At 47.7% G+C, this 23990-nt stretch overlaps 1 protein-coding gene across 1 annotated transcript in view; it reads right to left on the reverse strand.

The window, feature by feature from the left end:
• Window positions 1-5942: 5942 nt before the first annotated feature.
• The window catches only part of PSMC6 (proteasome 26S subunit, ATPase 6), a 126286-nt gene continuing 108238 nt past the window's right edge, over window positions 5943-23990 (reverse strand). The window contains exons 3-15 of the mRNA XM_056852082.1: window positions 23798-23877; window positions 21056-21095; window positions 20617-20669; window positions 19662-19729; window positions 16911-17025; window positions 15771-15858; window positions 13646-13707; window positions 13435-13558; window positions 11914-11975; window positions 10160-10280; window positions 9989-10069; window positions 6717-6788; window positions 5943-6076 (exon numbers count right to left, since the gene is read on the reverse strand). Of these exons, the coding sequence (XP_056708060.1) occupies window positions 5958-6076; window positions 6717-6788; window positions 9989-10069; window positions 10160-10280; window positions 11914-11975; window positions 13435-13558; window positions 13646-13707; window positions 15771-15858; window positions 16911-17025; window positions 19662-19729; window positions 20617-20669; window positions 21056-21095; window positions 23798-23877 (1085 nt within the window). The 3' untranslated portion in view covers window positions 5943-5957. The remainder of the gene's footprint in view (window positions 6077-6716; window positions 6789-9988; window positions 10070-10159; window positions 10281-11913; window positions 11976-13434; window positions 13559-13645; window positions 13708-15770; window positions 15859-16910; window positions 17026-19661; window positions 19730-20616; window positions 20670-21055; window positions 21096-23797; window positions 23878-23990) is intronic.

The following is a 23990-nucleotide window of genomic DNA, read 5'->3' on the forward strand; positions in this document are numbered from 1 at the left end:
CTCATTTATTACCCTGCCTTTCTCTCCACCGGGAACCCAAAGCAGCTTACATCATTCTCTTCTCCATTTCATCCTCACAACAACCCTGCGAGGTAGGTTAGGCTGAGAATGTGACTGGCCCAAGGTCACCCAGTGAGCTTCAATGGCACAAGCTGGGATTCCAGCCTGGGACTGCAGGCAACTAACCAGTACACCACACTGGCCCTCACAGGGGGAGGGATTTCACCTAGAATCTATAGTATACCATAGACTCTGAAGCTGCCCCTTTCCCATGTAGGCTGAAGATCAGTTGTAATTCCAGGAGAACTCCAGTTGCCACCTGGAGGATGGCACCCATACAGAGAACACTGGTAAAGCCAGCGTGGTGTAGTGGTTAAGAGCGGTGGTTTGGAGCGGTGGACTCTGATCTGGACAACCGGGTTTGATTCCCCACTCCTCCACACGAGCAGCAGACGGTGAACCATATTTGTTTCCCCACTCCTCCACGCAAAGCCAGCTGGGTGACCTTGGGCTAATCACACACTCTCAGCCCCACCTACCTCACAGGGTGTCTATTGTGGGGAGGGGGAGGGAAGGTGATTGTAGGCCGGTTTGATTCTCCCCTTAAGTGGTAGAGAAAGTCAGCATATAAAAACCAACTCTTCTAAAGGGAACACTGGTAAGTCTTACTACGCATCAGTCCCAGTTCTTGCAGCCATGTGTTCAATGCTTTAACAAAAACAAAACAAAAAGCTAACAGAGCAAGTAGGTATATCTTGCGGTGGTGAGCTCCAAAAGGTAATTATGAGTTTTCGGGAAGCGCTTTCTTTTTACCGCATCTTGCAGCCTTTGCCTAGCATATGACGGAACTGTGGTGTGATCCTGAGAGGTGTGTGTGTGTGTGTGGGGAATGTGATGCTGTCCACATGAGGAGCAAGATTGACATTAAGGCAGCAATATGACACAGGCAAAACAGTCACTCATCAGTGGGTTCACACGCCAACATACTGAAATGATTATTTGCTGCCAGTGATGGCTACAGGCATAGATGGCTTTAAAAGGGGATTAGACCAATTCATGGAGGAGAGGTTTATCAGTGGCAACTAGCCATAGGGACTAAAGGGAACCTTCATGTTCAGAAGCAGCCAACCTCTGAATCTCAGTGCCAGGAGAAGAGTTGGTTTTTTTTTATGCCGACTTTCTCTACCACTTAAGGAAGAATCAAACCGGCTTACAATCGCCTTCCCCTCCCCACAACAGATTCCCCACTCTTCCACAAGAAGCCTGCTGGGTGACCTTGGGCCAGTCACAGTTCTCTCCAAACTCTCTCAGCCCACACAGAGGCAGGCAATGGCAAACCACTTCCGAATCGCCACTTTCCTCCAGATTGGCCAGAGATGGTGGAGGTTGGTTTTTTTTTGTCTTCCTCTGGGCCTGGAGCTGGGGTCACTGGGGGTGGGTGGGGGTAGTTGTGAATTTCCTGCATTGTGCAGGGGGGTGGGACTAGATAACCTTGGAGGCACCTTCCAACTCTGTGTTTCCATGCAAGACCTACGTATGCTGCTCCAAGCTTCTGTCAGCAAGGGCAGGATAAATTGTGACACATTGATAGGAGCTAATCTTCCTTGTGCGATTGAGCAAGGATGACGCTGCAGGTCCAACAGGCTCGAGGGCCAGCCCTTCTCATGTTAGAAATTAGGCAATGTTAACCTTCCCAGCAAAGTGCGGCATTTCGGCACCGCAAGCTGAGACGCTTCCCAGATTTCACTTGCCCTTTTCCGCGTCCATTCCAAGCAGTAAATATAGGTCGCTCCGTGACCCCCAGGCGGGATCGCAGCCAATGGCAGAAGCTGCCAACGAGCACAAATTGGTCTGGTGTGTTTTCCTACTCGCGGTCAGGCACTGCTTGATTTACATGTGCCGCCGGCAAGAAAACGCACTCTCCTACGTAGGCCCCTGCACCTGCGTGGCGTCTTGTTGAAACTGCGCTGCTGCCCATGCAAAGTTCAGCTCCAACGTGACACCATCAAGACCCAGGGGTGAGAGATTTCGCCTCACCCGCGGCACGTGTGAACCAAGTCAGTTGTACATGATCTGTGTCGGCGTATTCGCTGCCTGAATTAACTTCAGCATCTATTTCAGCAGAAGGGTGGGCTACGTCAGAAAAACCAGGGCTCGGAAAAGCAAGGTTTTAGAAAAGGCTTTGTAGAGATGCGCCAACCTCTGAAGTAATGCACTTTAGAAAACCCTCACCTTTATTTTTAGAAAGTTTCTCTCTTTTGTAGGGGGAGCTAAATAAATTGTACTTCCATCCAAGCTTTAGAAATGCTAATGGCCTTCCAGAGAGCAAGCTGTGGTATAGTGGTTAAGAGCGGCGGACTCTAATCTGGAGAACCGGGTTCGATTCCCCACTCCTCCCCATAAAGCTTGCTGGGTGACCCTGGGCCAGTCACAGCTCTCTACGAACTCGCTCAGCCCACACAGAGGCAGACAATGGCAAACCACCACCATGGGGAGGGGCTGTGGCTCAGTGGTAGAGCCTCTGCTTGGCAGGCAGAAGGTCCCAGGTTCAATCCCCAGCATCTCCAGTTACAGGGACTAGGCAAGTAGGTGATGTGAAAGACCAACCTGAGAACCTGGACAGCTGCTGCCAGTCTGAGTAGACAATACTGACTTTGATGGTCCAAGGGTCTGATTCAGTAGAAGGCATCTTCATGTGGTCGCCTTAAGTCAGCTGTGACTTGACGGCCCCTTTCCACCACCACCAGTGGCCGCCCAAGCTAATGACAATGAGGTGGTCCCAGCTCACACCTCTGGCTGGAGACAGTGACGTCTTGCAGGGAAGTGAAATTTGGGAGGTTTAAAATGCTAGAAAGTCTCTTTCTGGAGAATTCAGGAACAGCTTTTGTGACCTACAGGGATGTGGCCAAACAGAGATAATATAACACCCTTACACAGAGGGGAAAGCTGTCTTTGGCCAATTCCAACTAATCAGGAGGAGCTCTTACACCTGGGCTCTACTTGAAGGCCATTATTGCCATGAGGAAGATGCTGGCTGCTTGAGCAAAGACACCAAGATAAAGGGAAGCCTTTAGAACACTGTAACTTCTAAGTTAAAGAGCAGTCTTAGAATAAGACCAGTTAGGGCATGTACAGAGGAATTATGTGTTTACACCTTTCTTTTGAGATCCCATTCTCAACCTGTTGCTGTGGTGACAGTGTGCATGCAGGCATTTTCTTTTCAATAAATAATTTATCATTTTTGTTGCTGGCACTTGTTCTCTGGACCAGGAAGACCTCCATCATTCAAACACGCTACTTAAAACAGCCGCAAGGAGAAAGGGGCGCTGAAGAAGCAGAGTTGGTTTTATATGCCGACTTTCTCAACCTTTTAAGGAGAATCAAACCGGCTTATGATCGCCTTCCCTTCCTCTCCCCGCAACAGACGCCTTGTGGGGTAGGTAGGGCTGAGAGAGTTCGGAGAGAACTGTGACTAGCCCAAGGTCACCCAGCAGGTTCCATGTGTAGGAGTGGGGAAACCAACCCAGTTCACCAGATTAGAGTCCGCCGCTCTTGTGGAGGAGTGGAAAATTGAACCTGGTTCTCCAGAACCTGGCAACCAAATGCTGGGTAGCAGGAGATGCCTGCATGAAGCAGGGCCTTAGAATGGCAACTCAGGGAAGAGAAACTGGGGAGCCCTGCTCTTCTCAGTGGTAATTCCTACAACCAAGTGGTGGCAGCAGGTGTCCAGAAAGTGGGAGAGAAAACCTCCTTCCAAGGGTTAGAAGAACCAGGAGAGAGGCCTGCTGCCAGGGGAAAACTTCGATGATTACTGGTACCCAGGTGCCTCAGAGGACAAGGAACAGTGCCCACGGGCCTGTTCCACCACAGGTTGGTTGTAGACCCCACTCCAGAGAACCTCTGTTGAACACGAAGGCCTCTCTGCTTATGGCAGTAGCCCTTGATGGCAGCATCAACCTTCTTTCCAGGGGGTCTCAGAGACCATCAGAACTCCATTTAACATTGGCCTTTTTGCCTTGGTACGTCTGAGGGACTCTTCTACTTCTCTCTTCAAGCACTTGTTGGTAGACACTAAACAGCACTGAGGCCGAATTCTTCTGTGGTCTGTTTAAGGAGAGAGTTCACACAGCCATTCAGAACAGCCCTTTTAATGCCATTCATCGGGCAGCGCGGTATACCATTTGATCCATAGTGTGCTTCACATTGGCTGACTAAAAATGAAGGCATTTTCCGAGGGGGAGAAAGAGGGGGATGCTTGTTAGAGCTCTGCGTTCCCTTCCTCCCTGGCTTCCTGCAGTGTGCTTTTACGAAGGAAGTTACTGATTTCAAATTAAGGAAGGGTTCCAAAAAGATGACAACCAAATAAGATTCTTTTTAAACCCATTTTCGTCACACTTGTGACACTATTTTTAGGGCAAAAGATGGCCTTCTTATTCTGCAGGTGTGTGACCAAACAATTCTCCCTTTCTAAGAGGAACATAAGGAGAGCCCTGCTGGATCGGACCAGTGGTCCCCCTAGTCCAGCACCCTGTTTCACACAGTGGCCAACCACTTCCTCTGGAGGTCCAACAACAGGGCAGAGAAGCCGAGGCCTTTGTTAGAACACAGGAAGAGCCCTGCTGGATAAGACCAGTGGTCCATCTAGTCCAGCACCCTGTCTCACAGCGCGGCCAACCAGTTCCTCTGCAGATCCAACAACAGAGGCCGAGGCCTACCCCTGATGCTGCCTCCTTGCACTGGGAGCTGACTGCCTCTGAACTTGGAGGTTCCCTTTAGTCATCATGGCTAGTATCCACTAATAATAATAACAATAAGAGGTACCCCCCACAAGTACCATAGAAGAAGAAGAGTTGGTTTTTATGTCGACTTTCTCCTCCGCTTAAGGAAGAATCAAAGCGGCTTACAATCACCTTCCCCTCCCCTCCCCACAACTGACACCCTGTGAAGTAGGTGGGGCTAAGAGAGCTCTAAGAGAGCTGTGACTAGCCCAAGGTCACCCAGCTGGCTTCATGTGTAGGAGTGGGGAAACACATCCAGTTCACCAGATTAGCCTCCGCCGCTCATGTGGAGGAGAGGGGAATCAAACCCAGTTCTCCAGATCAGAGTCCAATGCTCCAAACCACCGCTCTTGACGACTACACCGTGCTGGCCATACCTTTCTCAGCCATAATGCCACTCCATTTCCAAAACTATGCTAATGGAGATCAAGCTGCAGTTAGACACACAGTCACTTGCTAGCAGAGCATTTTTGGGGTGGGGGGATGAAGACCCAGACCCCTCACCCCTTTGACTTCTCAGAATGACCCTCCAGAACAATGAGAGGCTGATCAGGATGCTAAACCAAATCCGGACACAATGCAGTTCTGGGATATCTGCCATGCAAGATTTGAGGCAGCCATTTAAAAACGTGAAAACGAGAACTGAAAATAACTTCCTCTGCCTCAAGGCGAAACAGTCTCACTGCAAAGGCTAAGAGCCTATCCATTTATAAAAGCCACGGAGTCTCAGTATTTGAATAAGAAGCTGCCGGGGGAAGGCAAAAGGGTATTGCTCACCCTGGCTTCCACAGACAGCCCAAGGAAATTTATATCGAAGAGGATTTAAACAGGTTTTATTTAACGGTTTAAGGGGAGGGAAAGTATTAAATGATATAAAATAAGAAACGCACCATCTTTCGCCCTGCCAAAGAAAACCGGTTTGGTGTATGTAGAAGTTGCGATACAAGAACACAATTGACTCCACACTTAAGCAGGGGTTGCGTCGAAGGCCTGTGTTTTCAGATGTTTTTTTCTGAATGCGAGAACACGCTCCCTCGTGGTAGCGGCGCCACCGACCAGCTTACCCGTGTAACGCCGACATTCGAAAAAGGACACAAGGGACACGTTTGTTTCTCACGCCACCCGCAAAGCCCCCAGCGTCCCCATGCAGTTCGTTGCCCCTCAGACGCCCGGCGACGTTTACACTGGCTTGTAATCCAGCTTCGACTCCAGTTTCTTGGAATCTGCAACTTTCCTCACCGCCTTCATGAAGTCTTCTTGAACCACGAAGTCATGGTCTGCTCGAATCGCAAACATGCCTGTGAGGACAGAGACGTTTTGTCTTTTATTTTCAACAAGATTTGCAATAGGGTCACAGTCCTGGACTTCAGAAAGGAATTAACGGCAACTGGGATTTCACAGCCATGCCCGGCTCCTTCCACAGCCGGCTACTGAAAAGCCTGGTTGCTTCCTGAGGGGGCTACCCTTGCTGCGGTGCACGCAGGCACAGCTTTCCCCCAACTGCCTGTCAGTGTGCTCACAGGCCATGTGTTGGCCCCGACGACTCAGAGATCCATGGGGATGGATCCTGCAGATCCATTCTGCTAGGGAAGATTTATTTATTTAGAAGATGATGATGAAGAAGAGCTGGTTTTTATATGACGACTTTCTCTACCACTTAAGGGAGAATCAAACCGGCTTACAATCACCTTCCCTTCCCCACAACAGACACCCTGTGAGGTAGGTGGGGCTGAGAGAGTATGACTAGCCCAAGGTTACCCAGCTGGCTTCATGTGTAGGAATGGGGAAACCAACCCAGTTCTCCAGATCAGAATCCACCGCTCCAAACCACCACTCTCAACCACTATACCACACTAGGATTTGTGCAAGAAGGGTCCCTTCATTAAAACCAAAGGACACAGAAAACAGAGAGCAGAGTCAGCAGGTCCCACTCCTTACCTGCTTCAGTGCAGACGTTTCTCAGATCAGCACCGTTAAAGCCATCAGAGAGCTTCACAATTGCTTCGTAATCTGTTGATCAAAAGAAGAACAGCTGGTTAATCGGAATGACAAGCTTCAGAATGTAAGCAGCACCCTGTGGCAAAAACTGGAACACGTCACTTTTACACTCATCTGCGAAACCGTCTTTCCCCCTATGCTCCGCTAGGACAGCTCTGCCCATTTCGGCAGGTGCCAGCCTGCAAATGGGCAAAATCAACCACTGCCCGTCCACATGAGAGCCAGTGTGGTGTAGTGGTTAGGAGCAGGGACTCTAATCTGGAGAACCAGGTTTGATTCCCTGCTCCTCCACGAGAGGTGGACTCTAATCTGGTGAACCGGGTTAGTTTCCTCACTCCCACATATGAATCCTGCTGGGTGACCTTGGGCCAATCACAGTTCTCTAGCCCCATCCACTTCAGAAGGTGTCTGTTGTGGGGAAAGGAAGGGGATTGTAAACTGGTTTGAGACTCCTTAAAAGGTAGAGAAAAGCAGGATATAAAAAAACAACTCTTCTTCTTCCTTGTGGAATGGCCTGCTCATGTAGCCAGGAAAGCTCCCACTTGCCTGGCTTTCTGCAAACCATACAAAACTAAACTATTCAAGAGGGCTTTTCTACACAGGTAATCGGGCTGCACTGTACAAAATGGTCCACAAACTTTCCCATGCAAATGATTGGGACTTGTTGTCTTCACTGCTGTGTATCGTTTATTGTAAGTACAAAACTATTAGGTAATTTCTGTACCGCTTCATGTGTGATGTTAATACTTAATGCTTCGCGTCTGTTCTGTTCATTTAGACATCTGGTTGGTTCTACAATTCAAATCCTATTTCATTGGTTAGTGAATAGCCCATCTGGTTGATTGTACTGACTCACTCATCTATCTTGAGTACAAGTGAGAAAGGCAGACCATAAATAAAGCAAATAAATGTGATGCACAAAATATTTCCAACGTGCAGAGTGACTTGTAGCCAGCTTCCAGACCCAGGTCCAAGATACTGTTCTTTGGGCATGTAAGGTTGATCAGACAGTTTTTTGGCTCCGCTGAGAGGAGTTTGCCAGCTTTATTATACTAATTGCTACCTTGCGCCCATGGCCCAAACTATCAGGGGATAATGGGCAGGACCTGAACCGGGGAGATGTAGGTTCAAACCTTTATGGAACTCCCTCCCTGCCCCAGGATGTGGTGATGGCTGCCAACTTGGAAGGCTTGAAGAGGGGAGTAGACATGTTTATGGAGGAGAGGGCTATCCATGGTTACTAGTCAAAAGGGATACTAGTCATGATGCATAAATATTCTCTCCAGGATCAGAGGAGCATGCCTATTATATTAGGTGCTTTGGAACACAGGCAGGATAATGCTGCTGCAGTCGTCTTGTTTGTGGGCTTCCTAAAGGCACCTGGTTGGCCACTGTATGGACAGACTGCTGGATTTGATGGGCCTTGATCTGATCCGGCAGGGCTTTTCTTATGTTAAGGCTTTAAGAAGGGAGTGGACATGTTCATGGAGGAGAGGGCTATCCATGGCTACTAGTCAAAAGGGATACTAGTCATGATGCATACCTATTCTCTCCAGGATCAGAGGAGCGTGCCTATTATATTAGGTGCTGTGGAACGCAGGCAGGATAATGCTGCTGCAGCCATCTTGTTTGTGGGCTTCCTAGAGGCACCTGGTTGGCCACTGTGTGAACAGACTGTGGGACTTGATGGGCCTTGGTCTGATTCAGCAGGTCTTTTCTTTTGTCGCTTATTCATTTACTTAGATTTACCTCCTGCTCTCACTCCCCAGCCGAGGCCAGGCTCAGGGCGGCTATGTTCTTATGCTCAGCCCAGGAAGCAACCCTGGGTAGCCCTGGTGCATTCCCACCCACTCAGCCTAACCCATCTTCCCGGGCTGTTGAAAGGATAAGCAGGGATAACGTGCGTCTTCCTCATTTATTAATGGCGTTTGTGTACTGCTTTGTCTTTGTGCCTCAAAGTGGTTTCCAAGCAATGAATCAATATAATGGGACATTAAAAGCAATCTCAAATCTAAAAGAAATCCACAAAACCACCAGAAAGCTTACTAGACAAGTAAATATATCAAAAAGCTCTCTGGAGCAAAACTGCTTTGCACTCTCCCCCTCAAGAAGAGCAGAGACGGCAACACCTCACAAGGGAGGGGGCCAGCGGCTCAGTGTTAGAGCATCTGCTTGGCACGCAGAAGATCCCCGGCATCTCCAGCTGAAAGGACCAGGCAATAGGTGATGGGAAAGACCTCTCCCTGAGACCCTGGAGAGCCGCTGCCAGTCAGAGTAGGAAATACTGATCTTGATGGACCAAGGGTCTGATTCAGTATAAGGCCGCTTCATGTGCGTTCCCTGGGCAGCCCATGCCCCCAGAGTGGAGGAGCCACAGAAGAAGTCCTCAATGATCTGCCTCCCCAAAAGAAGGGATGGAAAAGACACAATTCTGGAAACAGCAGAGTCATTACATGGCTTACACGAGAGAGGGGAGGAGCCAGTGACTCAGTGGGAAAGCCTCAGCTTGGTACACAGAAGGGCTCAGGTTCAATTCTTGGGATCTCCAGTTAAAAAGGACCAGGCAATAGGTGATGTGAAGGACCACTGCCCAAGACCTGGAGAGCCACTGCCAGTCTTAGACCCTGATGAACCAAGGATCTGATTTAGTATAAGGTTGTTCGATGATGTCTGATCTCCAGAGTGAGCAAGATTTCCAGCCTATTTTTTGTGGCAGGGACCATGGCTCAGTGGTAGAGCATCTACTTAGCATGCAGAAGGTCCCAGGTTCAATCCCCGGCGTCTCCAGTTAAAGGATCAGGTAGGAGGTGATGTAAAAGACCTCTGCCTGAGATCCTGGAGAGCCACTGCCAGTCTGAGTAGACAACACTGACCCCGATGGACCAATACTGACCCTGGATAATACGGAACTTGATGGACCAAGGGTCTGTTTCAGTATAAGGCAGCTTTACGTGTAAGAGGTTGCCCCTCAGGCCCTTAGGGGAAAAGCAATCATAAAATGCAATGTTTATAAATGGGTGCAGCTTAAATAAAATAAAATGTGATATATTAAAATGAGGCTGGGCAAAAATTAGGAACAGAATTATACTTTTGCAAAACTGATAACAGTTCCTTCCATACTCTGAGGACAGCAATTTATGAGTATGTACAAGAAACACGCATGTTACTAGGAAAGCAGAAGCGAACCTCAGTCCGCTCAAACAGGCGCTTACCTATTTCACCATGCTTAGTTATAGGCCCAGCGTGAATCTTCAGTATGTCTAATCTGGCTTGTTCGTTTGGCAAGTCAATATCTAAACGGGGGGGAAAGGTTCGTTAATATAAAAGGAGGTTGGAAGCGGGGGGTTGAGAGGAACAGCACGGCATCTAGAAACTCTACTCACGAATTTTCCTATCCAATCTCCCGGGACGCAACAACGCCGGATCCAGAGTGTCGGGCCTGTTTGTCGCCATTATCATCTTAACTCTGTGCAGAGTGTCAAATCCATCCATCTGGTTCAACAACTGAAAGATGTCGCAAAGAAAACAAACCTAAAGGCTTGAACCAATCCCAACATTTGTCAACTGAAGAGCTCCCATCAACCGGCAGGAGCAGAATTATAGACACCACCACCCTGCAATTCCCCCAAATACATGGAACCTGAGACTCACCCTGACAATGATATATTTATTTTGACAGAAGACGACTAGTTGGTTTTTTATATGGCAACTTTCTCTACCACTTAAGGGAGACTCAAACGGGCTTACAATTACCTTCCCTTCCCCTCCCCACAACAGACACCCTGTGAGGTAGGTGGGGCTGAGAGAGATCTAACAGAGCTGTGACTTGCCCAAGGTCACCCAGCTGGCTTCGTGTGTAGGAGTGGGGAAACAAATCCAGTTCACCACATTAGCCTCCGCTGCTCATGTGGAGGAGTGGGGAATCGAACCAGATCAGACTGCACCGCTCCAAACCACCGCTCTTAACCACTACACCACGTTGGCTCTCAACACCATGCTGGCTCTCAGAGCAGCTATGGAGGTTCTAGCTATCACACGCGCTCACATACATGAAGCTGCCATGTACTGAACTAGGCCATTGGTCCGTCAAGGCCAGTATTACCTACTCAGACTGGCACTGGCTCTCTGGCAGAGGTCTTGGACATCACCTTCTGCCTGATCCTTTCAACTGGAGATGCCGGGGATTGAACCTGGGACCTTCCGCATGACAAGCAGAAGCCCTGCCACTGAGCCATGGCCTCTTGATAGCCATAGAGATAGGGGCTGGCTCTTATTACCACAGCAGCAGGCATATCAAGTGGCTCCATCTGGACATCCTCTTATCAATGGCAAACCTCCCCCTTCTAGGTAGCACAGTGGCTCAAGCCACATAAGAAGAGGAGTTAGGTTTTATATGCTGACATCCTCTACTACGTAAGGAAGTATCAAACCAGCTTACAATCCCCTACCCTTCCCCTCCCCACAACAGACATCCTGTGAGGTAGGTGGGGCTGCCCAAGGTCACCCAGCTGGCTTCATGTGGAGCAGTGAGAAACCAACCTGGTTCCCAGATCAGCCTCCGCCGCTCATGTGGAGTGGGGAATCAAACCCGGTTCTCCAGATTAGTCTCCCGCTCCAAACCACCGCTCTTAACCATTACACCACTACAAACCACCGCTCTTAACCACTACACCACACAGGGAGAGTTAGGAGAGCTATTTCATCCACCCATCCAACAGTCCTATCTCTACAGTCAAAGCCAGCATAGCTGACCACTGCCATGTGTATAGAATCACAGAGTTGGAAGGGACCACCAGGGTTATCTAGTCCAACCCCTTGCAAAATGTAGGAAATTCACAACTACCTCTTCCACACACACCCAGTGACCCATACTCCATGCCCAGAAGATGGCCAACATGCCTTCCCTCTCATGATCTGCCCAAATTCACAGAATCAGCATTGCTGGCTGATGACCGTCTAGCCGCTTCTTAAAAACCTCCAGGGAAGGGGAGAATGCCAACTACCTTTGACCCCCGAAAGGCAGAACGAGATACAGAGGCACCCTGGCTTTGCTGCTTAGCTAGGAGTGAAAAAAATTAGCCAGGGAAGGTGGGAGGGCAGGGGCTGACAGGTCAGCCGCAAGCCAGGGAAACGTTACCTCCATTAGAGTTCTCTGAATTTCTCTATCAGCTGAAGTCCCCTCAGAGAAACGACGGCCACCTGAGAGAAAAACCAGAAAGAACAGAAGAACATCAGAAAAGCCCTGCTGGATCAGACCCAGGCCCATCAAGTCCAGCAGTCTGTTCACACAGTGGCCAACCAGGTTCCTCTAGGAAGCCCACAAGAAAGACGACTGCAGCAGCATTATCCTGCCTGTGTTCCACAGCACCTGATAGAATAGGCATGCTCCTCTGATACTAGAGAAAATAAGAATGCTTTATGACACATTCATTTTGACTATTAGCCATGGATAGCCCTCTCCTCCATAAACATGTCCACTCCCCTCTTAAAGCCTTCCAAGTTGGATGGGCAAATTGATAAGAACATAAGAAAGGCCCTGCTGGATGAGACCAAGGCCCATCAAGCCCATCAGTCTGTTCACACAGTGGCCAACCAGGTGCCTCTAGGAAGCCCACAAACAAGACGACTGCAGCAGCATTATCCTGCCTGTGTTCCACAGCACCTAATAGAACGGGCCTGCTCCTCTGATCCTGGAGATAATAGGTGTGCATCATGGCTAGTATCCATTTTGACTAATAGCCATGAATAGCCCTCTCCTCCATGAACATGTCCACTCCGCCCTTAAAGCCTTCCAAGTTGGCAGCCATTACCACATCCTGGGGCAGGGAGTTCCACAATTTAATGATGTGTTGTGTGAAGAAATACTTCCTTTTATCTGTTTGGAATCTCTCACCCTCCAGCTTCAGCAGATGACCCCACGTTCTGGTATTATGCAGGAGAAAAGCCACTGAAATCAGTGCCTCGGCGAGCCCAGCAATACAATTAAGGCCCCTTAATTCAGCAACTGATGATACCTTAGAAGGGAGTAGGGAGGCATGATCTGATAAAACCATTGCTGCCCTCACCTGTAGACCTGGCAGAATATCTCTGTTTTGCAGGCCCCGCAGAACTCTTTAAGATCCCGCAAGGCCCTGGTCTCATTAGAAAGAGAATCCCACCAGGCCGTGGACAGGGTCGAGAAAGCCCTAGCCCTAATTGAGGACAGCATTGATAGTCGGCTAATGAAAGAATTAGAAAGTGAAATTTCTACTTTCTCCTCCTCTAGAAGAAGAAGAGTTGGTTTTTATACGCCAAATTTTTCTACCATTTAAGAAAGACTCAAACCGGCTTACAATCACCTTCATAAGAACATAAGAAAGGCCCTGCTGGATCAGACCAAGGCCCATCAAGTCCAGCAGTCTGTTCACACAGTGGCCAACCAGGTGCCTTCCCTTCTCACAACAGACACCCTGTAGTTGGGGCTGAGAGAGCTGTGACTGGCCCAAGGTCACCCAGCTAGGTTCATGTGGAGGAGTGGGGAAACCAACCCGGTTCACCAGATTAGCCTCCGCCGCTCATGTGGAGGGGTGGGGAATCAAACCCGGTTCTCTAGATCAGAGTCCACCGCTCTTAACCACCACACCATGCTGGCCAGGCACAAGTACCAAGGAATCCTCACCGATGGCGTCAATTTCATCCATGAAAATGATGCAAGGCTGATGGTCCCTGGCGTAGTTGAACATCTCCCGGATCAGCCGAGCACTTTCGCCGATGTATTTGTCCACAATGGAACTGGACACCACCTGTAAGAAGCAATCGGGTCATGCGACTGGCGGCCCATGAGGCGTGGGGCTCGCTTCCCAGAAAGAACCTCGGGGTTTTGTTTTTACCTTTAAGAAATTGCAGTCCAGCTGGCTGGCGACAGCTCTAGCCAGGAGAGTTTTCCCTGTACCTGGACAGAACACATCGAAGATGGCCAAGTGAGAGGCGCGCAACAGAGAAATAAGCATGAAAACCAGCGGGGTGCAACAGGACTGTTAATCCTGGGTTCAAATTTATACTTCTTAATTGATCAAAACACTTATATACCACCTTTCCTCGTGGTTCAAGGTGGCTTACGATTAGTTAAAACATCCCCAGCTAAGACCAAAAATAAAATGTGTGTGTAATGGGAGACAGTGTGGTGTGGTTCAGAGTGGTGGTTTGGAGCAGTTTGGTTCCCCACTCCTCCACATGAGCGGACGATGCTAATCTGGTGAGCTGGATTTGTTTTCCCACTCCTGCACACGAAGCCAGCTGGATGACCTTAGGCTAGTCACAGCTCTCTTAGAGCTCTCTCAGCCTCACCTACCTCACAGGGTGTCTGTTGTGGGGAGGGAAGGCAATTGTAAGCTGGTCTGATTCTCCCTTAAGTGATAAAGTCGGCATGTAAAAACCAAGCATGTCTGTTGTGGGGAGGGGAAGGGAAGGTGATTGTAAGCCGGTGTGATTCTTCCTTAAGCGGGAGAGAAAGTCGGCATATAAAAACCAACTGGCAAACAGGCACCTCTCCAGGGAGCCCATTCCAAAGAGCCGTGGCCACGCCAGAAAAGGCCCAGGCTCTGGGTAGTGCCAGAATGGCCACCCAAAATTCCTGCTCAGCCCTGACGCTCAAGGAGAGGCCTTGGAAGATGTCTCAGCCTACAGCCAACCTCATAACGTCATCAGCAGTGGGGGGAAATCCTACTTTGGGGGATTTTTGCTGTACTGAAAGCAGCTTAGGGGGAGGGGGAAGGATACAAAAACGATAAAAGGGAAACATGGGGTTAAGCTGAAAAGCACTAATTATATAGCAATTTAGAAGAAGAAAAGTTGGTTTTTATACGCTGACTTCTCTACCACTTAAGGGAGAATCAAACCGGCTTACAATAATCTTCCTTTCCCCTCCCCACAACAAACATCCTGTGAGGTAGGTGGGGCTGAGAGAGCTCTAACAGAGCTGCGACTAGCCCAAGGTCACCCAGCCAGCTTCATGTGGAAGAGTGGGGAAACTAATCCAGTTCACCAGATTAGCCTCCGCCGCTCATGTGGAGGAGTGGGGAATCAAACCTGGTTCTCCAAACCACCGCTCTTAATCACAACACCACGCTGGATTTATTACACTTCTGGCTTGCCTTTCTTTTGGGGCCCGGCCAGCTGCACGCACAGGGTTTCCAAAAAATTTCCCAACCCGAACAATGCCAAGAGCCAAAACTGCTTATTAGATCTGGTAAGGCCGCTAAATACTGAGCCATGCCTGGAGGCCATATTATCCCTTGCTTGAACAACCTCGTAACATGTAATTCCTGCCTCGAGGAACGTCAGCATTTTCATAAAATTCCACGGCCCCTGCCCTGGATGCCCCAGGCTAGCTTGATCTCATCAGATCTCAGAAGCTCAGCAGGGTGGACCCTGGTCAGTATTTGGATGGGAGACCGTCAAGGAACACCAGGGTTGCTATGCAGAGGAAGGCAGTGGCAAACACCCTCTGTTTGTCTCTTGCCCTGAAAAACCTATGAGGTTGCCATAAATCTACAGTACTTTCTACCACCGCCACTGACAAGATCCAGAACTGAAAGGAACCTCCAAAGTGAGAGGCACTCAACCTCAGAATATCAGTGCCAGGAAGCAACATCCAGGGAATGTCTCAGCGCCTATTCCCTGTTGCTGGCCCTCTAGAGGAACTTGTTGGCCCCTGTGTGAGACAGGACACTGAACTAGATGGACCACTGATCTGATCCAGCAGGGCTCCTCTTCTACTATGTTCTTCTACTGAGTCTGACCTTTGGCCCAGGACTGCTGATTCCGACTAGCAGAAGCTTCCCACGGTCTCAGCCCTTTCATGAAGGTGCTGGGGACGGACCCTGACGCCTTCTGCACACCAAGACAGGTGCTCAATGACTGAGCTGTGCTCACAAGCTGCTCTTGCCGAGCCGTTGGGATATTCCGCTCGGGAGAGGGCATGAAGAGGGACACCACTTCCAGACATACACTGACCTGGTGGGCCATACAGCAAGCAGCCTTTGGGCGGGATGATCCCCACTCGTTGGAACAACTCTGGGTTTGTCAGAGGTAATTCTATGACCTGCAAAAGAGAGAAGCAAAAAAAAAAAAATGTCACTTGGGTTCAAGAACAGAAGATTTGCCATCCACGCCGAAGCCCGTACAAAGAAGAGCAGTTGCCTTCCCTTCTCTTCCCCACAACAGACACCCTATGAGGATGGTGGGGCTGAAATAGCTCTAAGAGAGCTGTGACTAGCCCAAGGTCATCCAGCTGGCTTCATGTGGAGGAGTGGGGAAATCAACCCGGTTCACCAGATCAGAATCCACCACTCCAAACCACCGCTCTTAACCACTACACCACACTGGCCAGTGGCATTCTCCTGATCCGTTTAGAGGGTTTAGAGTCTAAACCCATGGTGTTCAGCAGGGTCCCCAACTTTTTTGAGCCTGCAACCACAAATGGCTGCCGCAAGAGTCAGAGCCATGTACACACAGAAAGCTTAAGCACAGGGGAGAAGAGGAATCATTTTTTAAAAAATACATTGGGGAAAGAGGAGTGAAAGAAAATAAAACCAACACTCTGGTAGCAGCAGCTGCTGAAACCGTGATATTTTAATCTGTTCAGCTAATCGCATCTCCAACAGCCCATCAGAAGCCCTGCTGAGCAAGAGCCCTGCTCACTTTCTAAAAACACTTATTGGGCACCAGGAAAGGAGGAGGAGGAGAAGAGTTGGTTTTTATACCCCAATTTTCTCTCCTTTTTTAAGGAGTCTCAAAGTGGCTTACAATCTCCTTCCCTTCCCCTCAACAGACACTCTGTGAGATGGGTGGGGCTGAGAGAGCTCTAAGAGAGCTGTGACTAGCCCAAGGTCATCCAGCAGGCTTCATGTGAAGGAGTGGGAATCAAACCTGGTTCTCCCAATTAGAGTCCACAGCTCTTAACCACTACACCATGCTGTGTTGGAGGGCACCACTGCACTCACGGGCACTACACTGGGCACCCCTGGTGTGGATCACTATCTGACTGCCAAATCGAGCCACAGATTCAAACAACCTGCCTTGCTATCCATGGGTTAACAAACCTTCCACCACACCAAACCCATTCTACAGATCCATAACAAAACCGACGAGTACCTCTCTTAGTTCCCGGATTTGTTCCGATAGTCCTCCAATCTCAGAATAAGAGACATTCCCGGGATCTTCGTGAGACATGTTGTAAACCAACGGATCGACTTCCCTTGGCAAATATCTAAATGGGAGAAGGGGTGACACAACATGTTCTACTGTTTCATTCTGCCCCGACCAATTTTTAACTTTCTTAGGAGCAGCTCCAAAGTCTTTTCCCAAACAGCTGTAAGCCTCGCAGGAAAAAAAAAGATCTGATAAATAGAAGACCTATGGGAGAATTTCAGGAAAAATGGAAGCTCTACTTTGAATATGCTCAACTGAAATTTTAAATGTTTAGAGTAGCATATACTGAACTGGAATATTAATTCTGATAGGGTAGATAATATCATGCAGGGTAGAGCCTAGTGACAAATTAATAGTAACTGGAATCAGCAATGGTATAATTTGATTAATTATATATGCTAGGCTAAGTTTTTAATACAAGTAAGAAATGGTTTATTACACTGAATAGCAAAAAATAGTTAAGAACATTGTGTGTGTGTGTAAAATGCCGTCAAGTCGCAGCCGACTTATGGCGACCCCTTTTGGGGTTTTCATGGCAAGAGACTAACAGAGGTGGTTTGTCAGTGCCTTCCTCTGCACAGCAACCCTGGTCTTCCTTGGTGGTCTCCCATCCAAATACTAACCAGGGCTGACCTTGCTTAGCTTCTCAGATCTGATGAGATCAAGCTAGCCTGGGCCATCCAGGTCAGGGCAGTTAAGAACATTAGCTCTTAACAGCAGCAGCTATTTTTCCCCTTTTTTTCTCATGAGAGCAATTCGCTGATATGCGGTCAGTATGTTGTTAATGTTTGAAATCCTTTGGAAGGTTTATCACACTGGATGTATAGATAGTATGTATGTTATAATGTTTACTACAATAAAAAATATTTTTTTACAAAAAGGGAAAAAAAAGATGCTTGCATTTATTATAAAGTATCTATACAGCGCCTTTCCTTAATATTCAAAACATTTCACCAAAGATGGGGGTGGTGGAATGTTTTTCATAGGACATTTTCCCAGCATTTCACATTTTTTCTGTGAAAAATGTTCCATTGATAAAAGATTCCGTTTCATAAAATTAACAAGGAAAGGATGCCCCTGTCAAAAAAAATTCAGGCAAAGCTTGGCAGTTTTCAAAGTTGTAATTAAATGTTTTGCAAATAATTATTTCTAGAAATTGTGCTTTACTGATTTATAAATTGATGTGTGTATGTGTTAAAATACACATAATCCAAATATTAAAAAGTTAGGGATTCACCTGATGGGCAGCACAGGCCAAATTAAAACCAGTGCAGATCAAATTAAAACCAAACCTAAAATTCTTACTTATACATCATCTTCTCACATGGTGGAAGGAATATTGTAATCACCAATCTGATATGGAACTAAGAATTCTGCCAACAGAAAAACTGGGAGATTTTGGGGCAGCACTGAAAATTAAAACTCCTATGACATATGTTCTCTTTTGGGATTCACAAAATTAATTTTAAGGCAAGGTTTTACACACTCAAAATGCATAATATGAAGATTTTTATGAAAGGCAATATACAGCATTCAATAGCTATGTTTCCTTCAGATATACGCAAGATATTTTCAAGGACGTTTATTGTTTAAACATTCTAAAATTTGGCCAATTAATACACTATAACATGTATTTTAACAATACACTACTGAACAGTTAGTTCCATGTAATAAAGTTTAACTGGAAATCCAAATATGCTTCTTATCCATTGTGACTGTCAGTGCAATCCTATGCAGAGCTACCCCAGTCTAAGCCGAATGATTTTAATGGCGTTAGAATGGAGTAACTTTGGTTAGGATTGCACTGCATTTGAGGGTATATTACGTGGGCAGCAACAAGCAACACTCTTCTTTACTAGAACACTTGAGGTTTCGAGTTTCGTTTATTTTCCCCACCTTTCAGACAGCAAAACGTAAATATATGTTCTACAGCAGCCCAAAGAGTTCTGTCTCTCTATTTATTTATTTATTGCATTTATAGCCCACCCTCATTCCCAGCAAGCCGGGCTCAAAGCGGGTGCTGTGTACTGTGAATATACTAAATTTTGCTTGTAAAAAATCTAGCACGTTCATACTTTTACATATCGCAAAAATGCCCGTTCGTACAAATTTAATTTGATAAGCTACACTTGATCTTCTCAATGCTGTTGAAGCAGTAAAACAATGCATAGGCTTGATAAGAAGAAGAGTTGGTTTTTATCTGCCAACTTTCTCTACCTCTTAAGGAAGAATCGGACTGGCTTACAATCACCTTCCCGTCCCCTCCTCACAACAGACACCCTGTGAGGTAGGTGGGGCTGAGAGAGTGTGACTGGCCCAAGGTTACCCAGCTGGCTTCATGTGGAGGAATGGGGAAACCAATCCAGTTCACCAGATTAGCGTCTGCTTCTCATGTTGAGGAGTTGGGAATCAAACCCGGTTCTCCAGATCAGGGCCCACCGCTCTAAACCACCTCTCTTAACCACTACACCACGCTGCCTCGCAACAGCCCGTATATATTTCAACCCCCCACCCCATTTCTAAGTTTATCCAAAAAAGTCTCCCTCCCCAACAGTGGCTTCAAAATTCTCAGAACACTTGAAGTTTTAAAGGACACTTTAAAAAAGTTTTAAAGAACACTTGTTTTAAAAAATGAGGTTGCTCACCGCCTTCATTGCTCTGCCCAGCCCACCCCGGCTGATAGCAAGACTTTACCTCATAATGGTCAGCGTGGTCATGTCCAGGGCGACTCTCGTCCCTGGCTTCAGCTTACTTTTATCGAGCTGGAGGCAGGAAAAGAAACAACCCCAAAGACCCACTGTTAAGAGAGCCCCATAAGAGAATATCATAACAGAGGAGGTAAGAGCTCATCGGCTTTGGGACCAGGCCTTCCCTGTTACGTAGGATTGCCACTAAGATCTCACCATCTACCAATTTACTTATTATTTATTTATATAATTTGCACCCTGCACCCTCTCCTCACAGGGGACTCGGGGCAGCTTACAACATTTAAAATACAATAAAGATAAGTACAATACGAATACATACGTAAAAGCAGTATAAAACAGCATTAACTAATTAAAACATCTTGACAAGCCAGTTGGAAGGATTAAAACAACTAGCCAGATCCCTGGTTTGTAGCGCTAACTAAAGACCGCCCAAAACAAAGCAGCCACGCATGTCCTAAGGAATTCTGGAAGGTCCTGCAGGGCATGAACTTCCCTGGGGAACTGGTTCCAGAAAGAGGGGGCAGCCACTGAAAAGGCCCTTGCCTGGTTAGTTGACACGCAGCCAATTTGCGGGCCAGGCACCTGTAGGAGGCCCCATGATGATAATCTAGGCAGGCCCCTACCCAAATCACCCCCCCCACAAAAAAACAGCCCAATTCAGTTTTTAAACTGACATGGAGAAATATTCCACTTATATTGCAGATAAAGGTTTTCTCCACACAGAGACAGGCTTGTATAGATTCCCCGACGTGGCTGCTAATACAGCAGAGCCGCAATGGCCCCACCCGCTTTTTAAACACTTGCTAGGTACCAGGAAAGGTGCCAGTAGGCACCAAGGTGGCTGTGGGAACCACGCGGGGGACCCCTGGCTTAACGCCTCAAACACACTTGCCAAAGCGACCATTTTAGACACTGACATGCAAATGTCAGAAGTCGCTTACCTGACGCCGACAGCCAACAACGTATCTTGGTCCGTTTGTGGCTTTGACAATGACTAGGAGTAGGAAAGAGAACAAAAAACAGAATCAGCAACTTAGAAGCCATCTGGGATGGTGGCGGCAAGAGGAAGGCAGGTGGCACTGTTTGGCAGCAGGCCCCGCTCCGTTGTGCCTGCACTCACCATCCTTAGATTTATTTATTTATTTAGGTTTCTAGCCCACCCTCAACTCCCGGACAAGCCAGACTCAGGGTGGGTAACGATAAAAACTATAACAACCAAGTTCCGCCATGCTAAAGAGAGGGTGCTGCACCTTCTGCTCACAGCGGCACCTTCCTCCCGCCCAAGATGTTTGCATGGGAGGAAGGCGCCCTCAGGACACAGAGCGGCAGGACACAAGGCAGGATTAGGAAAGCCAACCCTTTACCACCCAGAGCACTTACACTTCTCTTCCGTTAACTGTTTCAGAACCTCACCGACGATCTGTTAAATAAGCGAGAAAGGAAAAATTAGGCACACACAAGCAAGACCGCTCCCTGGCTGGCATCTTGAATGCATATGAAGAAGAAAAAGGGCAGCCACAGGTATTAGATCTGCTGGCCTCCCTCCCCCCACCCCCATCCAGGTTATATACTCCATCAGCTGAGGGGGTGGCCTACCACCTATCTCAGTCAATATGATTGACTGGAATTTTGAGGCCATCTGAGATTCTTGGGGTTTATTTTAAAATAGGATTGTGCTGTTTTAAATTCAGAAATTAACTTTTAATCTTATTGCTTTAATATTGTTGACGTTTTAGATGATGTTACCTGCCCTGAGCCTGGTTTGGCTGGGGAGGGCAGGCTACAAATCACAAAAATTAATAATAATAATAATTGGTTTTTATATGCTGACTTTCTCAACTACTTAAGGGGGAATCAAACTGGTTTACAATCAACTTCCCTTCCTCTCCCCACCCCGTGAGGTAAGTGGGGCTGAGAGAGCTCTGAGAGAAGTGTGACTAACCCAAGGTCACCCAGCTGGCGTCATGTGTAGGAGTGGAGAAACTAACCCAGTTCTCCAGATCAGAGTCCACCGCTCCAAACCACTGCTCTTAACCACTACACCACAGTGGCTCAGCCACGAAGCTTGCTGAATGTCCCTGGGCCAGTCACACACAAACTCTCAGCCTAGTCAACATGACAGGGTTGTTGTGAGGCTTCAGTGGAGACAGGAGAACCATGCAAGCTGCCTTGAGCTTCCTGGAGGAAGCACAGGATGAAAACGTCACAAACACAGGCAAGAACTGTGAATGCTATTCTTTATTCTATTTCAGGGGGAAAGTTTATACCACTTCAGAACAGGACAAAGCCACAGGAAATGCATCACTACCCATCAAATGATTTTGTAAGTTTATAAGGATCATCAAAATTTAAATGATGGCCATCCGACAGCAATGCTGATTCTGTGAACTCAGACAGATTGTGAGAGGGAGGACAGAAAGGGATGAGGCAGTGATTGGCTCTCATGGCCCTTTCTTACATGCCCATGGTAATGCTGATTGCCACTTTAGGGTCATGCCAGCGTGGTGTATTGGTAAAGAGTGGTGGTTTGGAGTAGTGGACTCTGATCTGAAGAACTGGGTTTGATTCCCCACTCCTCCACATGAGCGGCGGAGGCTAATCTGGTGAACTGGATTTGTTTCCCACTCCTACACATGAAGCTAGTTGGGTGACCTTCGGCTAGTCACAGCTCTCTCAACCCCACCTACCTCACAGGGTGTCTGTTGTGGGGAGGGGAAGGGAAGGTGATTATAAGCCGGTTTCTTAAGTGGTAGAGAAAGTCGGCATATAAAAACCAAGTCTTCTTCTTCTAATGATCTGTCAAAACTTAAATGATAGCCATCTGACAGCAATGCTGATTCTGTGAACTTAGGCAGATCATGAGAGGAAGGGTAGGAAGGAATGAGGAAGTGACTGGCTCGCGTGGTCCTTTCTTACATGCCCGGGGTAATGCCCATCGCCACTTTGCAGTCATGTTCCTCCAGGCCAGATTGGCCAGCGATCCTGAAAGTGTTTTTTCTGCCTTCCTCTGGGCACAGAGAAGGGGTCACTGGGAGAGGGTGAGGTTATGAATAATTCTCATTATACCTCTTCAGCATTTCAGGCAGATGCTCTGCTTAACAGAATGCCTTTTAAAAATTAACATACTGTTTAATAATATTTGCTTGCATACACACAAGTAGACATATTGAGCTAGCTAAGAAACTCATCTGGAAGTATCTGGGCCGTTGGAGACCTAACAATCAGAAGCTCTGCTAGGTCCACCCATTTTCTAAAAACATTTGGTGCCCATGGGACCCCTTCTACAATATACAGTGAACTACACAGCAAAGAATCTCCAGAACGACAGGAGGGGCCACAAGACATAAATATCCTGCCTTGATTATACTGATCCTGGACATAATGTCATGACGTATGATTTTGCAAATGGTGGGATGAAGCTGACAGACATCGACCAAGACTAGCAAACAAATCTGCAAATCGCAGCTCTCCCAGCTGCTAGCTCTGCTGAATGGCCTTAAGAGACAAAACCAGATGCCAAAGAGACTCAACGCATCATTCACTTCCACAAGATGGCCAACAGATTAAGATAACATTAAGAAGGAACCAGGCAAACTCATGGAGGAGACGTCTGTTAGCCATGATGGCCAGATGAAACCTTCGTGCCCAGAGGCTGCATATCTCCGATTTCCAGTTGCTGGAGTAAAACACAAGGGGAGGGTGCTGTCTTCATGCTCTCGTGGCCCTTTCTTACATACCCAGGGTAGTGCTGATCGCCACTTTGGGTTCAGGAAGCAAGTTTCCTCCAGGCCAGATTGGCCAGGGATCCTGCAGGGTTTTTAAAATTTTTGCCAGCTTCTGGGCGTGTGGTAGGGGTCATTGAGGATGTAAGAGGGGGAGGCAGTTGTGAATTTCCTGCATTGTGCAGGGGACTAGATGACCCTGGTGATCCCTTCCAACTCTATGATTCTACACCCTGCTTAGAACTAGGTGGTCTGATCTAGTCGGGTTCTTTCTTCCCCCACATGCTTCCTTGATCTGTTCTCTCTCCCACCCCGGTTTCCACTTTCAAACACAGTCCACATAAACACATTAGGCACCTGCTCAGTTACTGGACGCTCCCATCAGCCCAGAAACGCTTACCTGGCCAACGCTTTGCAGAGCCTTGAGGTCATTCTCAGATTTTTCATACTGCTTGGTCAGCTCCTTCAGCTGCTCCCTCACTACAGAGAGAAACGGTAGAGAAAAAGTGATATGTGGGCTAATAATCAGCAACCCCGTCTTTCCACCACTGTCTGAAATGTAATAACTGAACAAATGCAAGGCATTATTGGGG

Source organism: Euleptes europaea, chromosome 6 (genome assembly GCF_029931775.1).
Source record: "Euleptes europaea isolate rEulEur1 chromosome 6, rEulEur1.hap1, whole genome shotgun sequence".
Taxonomy (NCBI): domain Eukaryota; kingdom Metazoa; phylum Chordata; class Lepidosauria; order Squamata; family Sphaerodactylidae; genus Euleptes; species Euleptes europaea.